The 5,020-nt window shown below is 39.3% G+C and overlaps 1 protein-coding gene across 1 annotated transcript; it reads left to right on the top strand.

Annotated features, from left to right (window-relative positions):
• Positions 1-378: 378 nt before the first annotated feature.
• LOC104370797 (tetraspanin-3) lies at positions 379-1,191 on the top strand. The gene has a single exon (XM_009983312.1). The coding sequence runs from the start codon at positions 379-381 to the stop codon at positions 1,189-1,191; it is 813 nt and encodes a 270-aa protein (XP_009981614.1).
• The last annotated feature ends 3,829 nt before the right edge of the window (positions 1,192-5,020 follow it).

The raw sequence follows: 5,020 nt of genomic DNA, 5'->3' as shown, positions 1-5,020 counted from the left end.
GCCACCTTGGAATATTTCTCTACATTTAGTTCTTTGATGCATGAATGCAGTAAAGCAAGGGGTGCAGCCTTTTTCCAGTCGTCTTCCACCTTCAAATGCAGATGTCTCCAATGATGGCAGAGTAAACAACCTGTTGAAGGAAAGCTTGACACATATGCTCCTGGTTTCTACATGTTACTCTGAACAAGAAGAAGCACATGGTGAGCTGATGAAGGACCTACCTAGTTTTGTTGCAGTGGAGTCTCATCAGTGTTGCTCCCTTACAGTTTTTTTTTTAGGGTGGAAATGTCATCTGCTGCACCTGGATGAGTGGGGTGGAGACCTCTTAAATGGTAGTGGTGGTGATAGTAAGGGTTTGAGTTGCTAGGGGTGAGCAGAATGAGGAGGCTTAGAGTTCTGGTGTGGTCCTCTTTGTGGCGCTACGAGGACTCCTGCCTCAGGCCCTTTGCTCAAACTCTGCTGAGGTTCCTGGGCTTCGTCCTCTGGGGTGCTGCTGCAGCTCTGGCTCTTGGTGGAGTTTTTGTCATCCTGCTGTATGAGAACTACAGATTTTTATTTCAGGGGTCTTTCATGTCTCTCCCTGGCTGGCTGGCTGCTGCAGGTGCACTCATCTTGTTACCTACTGGAGTTTTGGCTATCTCTGTTTCTACTAAGAAGTCCCGCTATCAGCAAGGGACTCTAATGTACTTGCTGCTGATCCTTCTTTGTCTAGAAGTGTCTTCAGCTGTTATGGCACGGTTCTACTCTATTCGAATGACTTCTGAGCTGAAAAACACTATGGATCACCTTGTCTATCAGTACAATAGGACACACTCTCAGGCTTCTGGCAGCAGGGCTGTGGATGCAATACAGAGGAAGCTGCACTGTTGTGCGATCCAGAACTACACAGACTGGCTAAATGTAACAACTGCTGCTTGGAATATTCCAGCTGAAAAAGGTCGAGTCCCTGAAAGCTGCTGTAAGGACAAGTACTCTCACTGCAGAGGTGACTTAGACCATCTGGAGGAGATTCATCAGGAAGGCTGCCTAAAGAAGCTGGAAGGCCTGTTGAATTTTGTCATGGTTTATGTGTTTTGGTGCTGTATTGTGCTAAGTGTCTTAGAGCTGTTCGTTGGTGTCAGCAATGGCATCCTCATGAGGCATCAGTCTTTCCGTGACCTCCGAATTCTGGACTCATCTAGCTTCTCATAGACCTGTAAACACTGGCAATATTGCTGAGCCTGCTGCATTTTTCATTGGTTTTGTACAACTCTGCAGTTACATTGGAAGAAAACTTATTTTTTTAATATATTTAAAATCAAATGTAAATATGAATCAAACTAATTGGTTGCTGCTGCTGGATTTTTTTTCTTTAATGTTACAATATTAGGTCAGTTTTCCTCTAGCTCTTGTTCAATATGCATCTGGTATCTGAAAAACTTCTTTACTGGAAGTCACAGCAGGGAGGGGAGGGTCTTCAGCATATGCAAACATGAAAATACCGTATGTAAGTAGGGAAGCAGTAGATACAGATAAATCTTGTTCCGGGGAGTATGTTGTGAGGTCATGACCTGAACTTTTGGAATAAATATTTACTGTACTAGGATCTTGAAAAGTAATTAAAGAGCAGATTCCCCCCACCTTCAAACTTGTGTTTAATGCTTTGATATTTCTAAAAATAGCCCTTTGGATAAAGCCTTATACTTTTTTCCTCCTTCAAACAGTAGTTTAAAAACTAACTTATTCTTCAGTGAAAATAAATGTCAACTTTTGAAGTGGCATAAGGGTGCAATGTAAATGGAGAAGATGTGTTTAACAGCAGCAGAGTGACTAATAAGATGACTTGCAGCAGGTGGTATAGTTATCTCAGGAGTTGCACAGGAACAATTCACAAATTAAAGAAGAGGAAGAATGTCTGTCTGTATGTATTTATTTTGTGTCAAAGCAAGGAATGAGTCAATTCTCCTTTTCTGAAAAGTTATGTGGAATCATGTGCATGCTAGAATGATAACACCAATATGCTGTTTTTTCTGTCCTACTTTTGCTAAATTCTCCTCTTATCCATGTTCTGTGGGTCTCACTTGGTCCACATGTGCTGAAAGGCACTAAGTGAAAGTAAGGGCTATCCACAGTCTTGACTATGTCAGTGCTGTTGGTGTTTAGGGAGGTGCTGGTAAAGGCTCTCCTCCACCTGTGTCGGACCGCGCAGTGGTTGTGGTTGTGAGTTCTCATACATATGTCTGTATTTGGAAAATGTCCTCTGCGTCGCTGCTGACCTGTGCACAGGAGCTGCAGCAGCTGCATCCTTTGGTGAGTGTATGTGGGGGAATCTCCAGGGCCTACAGGTGGATCACATTAGGCTTTACCAGACTGGGAACAAGGAAACCCTCTGTGTCACAAAAGCTACTGGACAGGGAACTCCCTTAGCACTTGAAGCAGTGGTCAGCTAAATCTTTTTGTTGCTTTAAATTTTCTAATGAATATCAGGTTCTTTATGACAAATTTCAAAAACCAAATTACCAGATGTTGATTGTCATGATGGAAAAAAAAATCAGAATGTAAGTCAGCTGCTGCAGGCTTATTAATAACTATGTGGAAAACAACCCACGCATGTACTACAGGGCTGCTCTGTTAAAAAAAAAGAACACACCTTGATTTAGATAAAGGAAAATTCTTTCAAAAAAGAAGGGATGTTCCAAAGTGGAAAAGGAACATAGCTCTGTCTTTGAGTAACATAATAGAAAGAAATATTTCTTTTAGTTTACTTCACATGGGATGCCTGTGGCAGCGAAAAAACAAATAATCTGGTTAAGCACTGCAGTTGGGTCTTTATGGCTTCGTGGTACCCTGACGCATAAATATTTTGTGATGTGAAGTTATTGCTATGACATTACAAAAATGCAATGAAATTGGTGATAGCAAGTGGCCCAGGAAGAAACTGAGTTTCTTAAAGAAAGAAAGGTGGAAGGGTGGAGTGGGTGTAGTGCCTTTTTACCACCTATCTCTCTTAAGGGGGATGTTTTTCTTAGATCAGTTCTTAATCCCTTAGAACTTCCTTCACAGGTTCTGATCCAGAATCTCTTTAAAAAGTGGAATGTCTACATTTCTCACTACTAAGTGAAAAAAACTTACTTTTTGTGGAAAATACTCTTACTGTACTAAGAAAATTATGAGATAAATATGAAATAAACTCCTCTCCACATCTGAGAGTTAACTATAAAAAATGACTTTTAGAAATTGTTTTTCCCCTACAAACTAGATGTGCCTCTGGAAGATCAGATCTTAAACCTGGTAAAAACAAAGGAGAGAGCATGATGATGTATGAGATAAACCTACTACAGATAGAAATGGTTCTTAGTGGAGAGTTGCTAGACAAAACAATAGATTTATTATCCCTTTCTGCTTGTGTTGACTTGGTCAATTTGATTCTGAATAGTTACTTCTGGACAGGAGTAATTTCTTTTGAAATAAAAATGGTGTTATTTTTAAGTAACTGCAGTGTATTTGTTTTATACATAAATCCTTGGGTACTATTGCAATATATACATTGCACGCTTCATTCTGAAAGGATCTCCAGATGTTTTTCATAATCTATGAAAATGAGCAGCTGTATAGGCAGGCTGCAGATGATGCACGGTCAACACTTGTGATAATTGTGTTTCTTTGGATTTGAAGGGGAGAAGCTGGGGCCCAGTGCAAAAATGGAAATATATTCCGTGGTTACTCTTTTGCATATTATACTGCAATGCATATATTCTGTGTGTGAACTGGTGATTTCACTGTGATGTCTTCTAAGAAGACAACAGTTAAGAAGGTAGAATTAATACTGAAAGGTCCTGTTTCCAGTATGCCTCTCTTGGACAGAACCACGAAGCTTGGCAGCAAGAACTGGCTGCAGCTTTACAACATGGCCATTTTTAAACTGATTGCTGTTTTCTGACTCCTTCACCTTTCCAGATGGTATGTTGAAATTATACTGTTTGGTGTTTTTTTTTTTTTTTCATTTTTCTGTGTGCCTGTTGGTCTTTCTGTCTGTCTTTTTTTGTCTTTCCTTCTTTCTGTCTCTTTTGCCTAGAAGGAAATCCCAACCCCACCACCCTGGATGAATGGTGGCTTATTTTAACTCTAACTGAGCAGAACATAATCCAGATTCTGGAATTATGAGTTGTCCTTCATCAAGTCTATTGTCCTTTTAGTTAAAATTATATTATGTTTCACAAATACAAAGTGGAAAGATCTGGGTTTTGCTAAAAGATAATTGAAGATTCAATTCCTGCCTATCTTCCATAGATACTGTTAAATCACTTAAAGTTACTCTTTAATTGAAATCATGGCTTTTTTGATCTCGTAAAGTTTTTTTCTTGTTCAAGGAAGCAGGAGGTTTTAGTCCTATTCAATATGTTTGTTCTTAGAGATTGAGTTGGATGATCTCCACCAGCTAGAAAAGATTATGCGGAACAGCTAATCCTTTTTCTTTTTTTTCCTTGATAAACAGGGTATTTTCTTTAGAGCAACACCAGTGGTAAGGCCTTTGCCAATATCTGGCAGCTGCTACCTCAAACACCAGGAAGAAATCCCATTGTGTGTGATTGTCCCTTGAGCCAAATGGCTCTTTCAAAGCAATGGAACATTTTCTGAGCACATTTCTGAGAGCTAGAGTTGCCAAGTTGACATTTACTTGGTCTGAAGTGTTGGAGATGAAAGACTTCATGTCATCTGTTATTAATATTTTTAGGTGTCAGAAATCAGTTTTTATCTTGAGGGCTCCTTTCTACCTTTTTTTTAAAAAAAAGAAGAAAAGAACTGTATCTTCAAGAAAATAAACATTCTGTTATTGCCTGCTGTATACTGTAAATCACTGTGGAAACACAACCTGATTTTCCATCTAGATATGTAGTTTTACTGAAGAATTCAGGAAGTTCCTACAGTGAGTTTAATTGCCTCAGTGTTGCTCTGATATACCATGGAAATCTGTTTTGTAATGCAAAGTGATGTTATCTGTCTTCTCCAGAAGAGGAAAAACTAAATATTTCATGTACTG

This window comes from Tauraco erythrolophus, chromosome Z (assembly GCF_009769465.1).
Source record: "Tauraco erythrolophus isolate bTauEry1 chromosome Z, bTauEry1.pri, whole genome shotgun sequence".
Lineage (NCBI taxonomy): Eukaryota > Metazoa > Chordata > Aves > Musophagiformes > Musophagidae > Tauraco > Tauraco erythrolophus.
The sequence above is the reverse complement of the archived record's forward strand: the minus strand, read 5'-3'. Positions and strand labels throughout refer to the sequence as shown.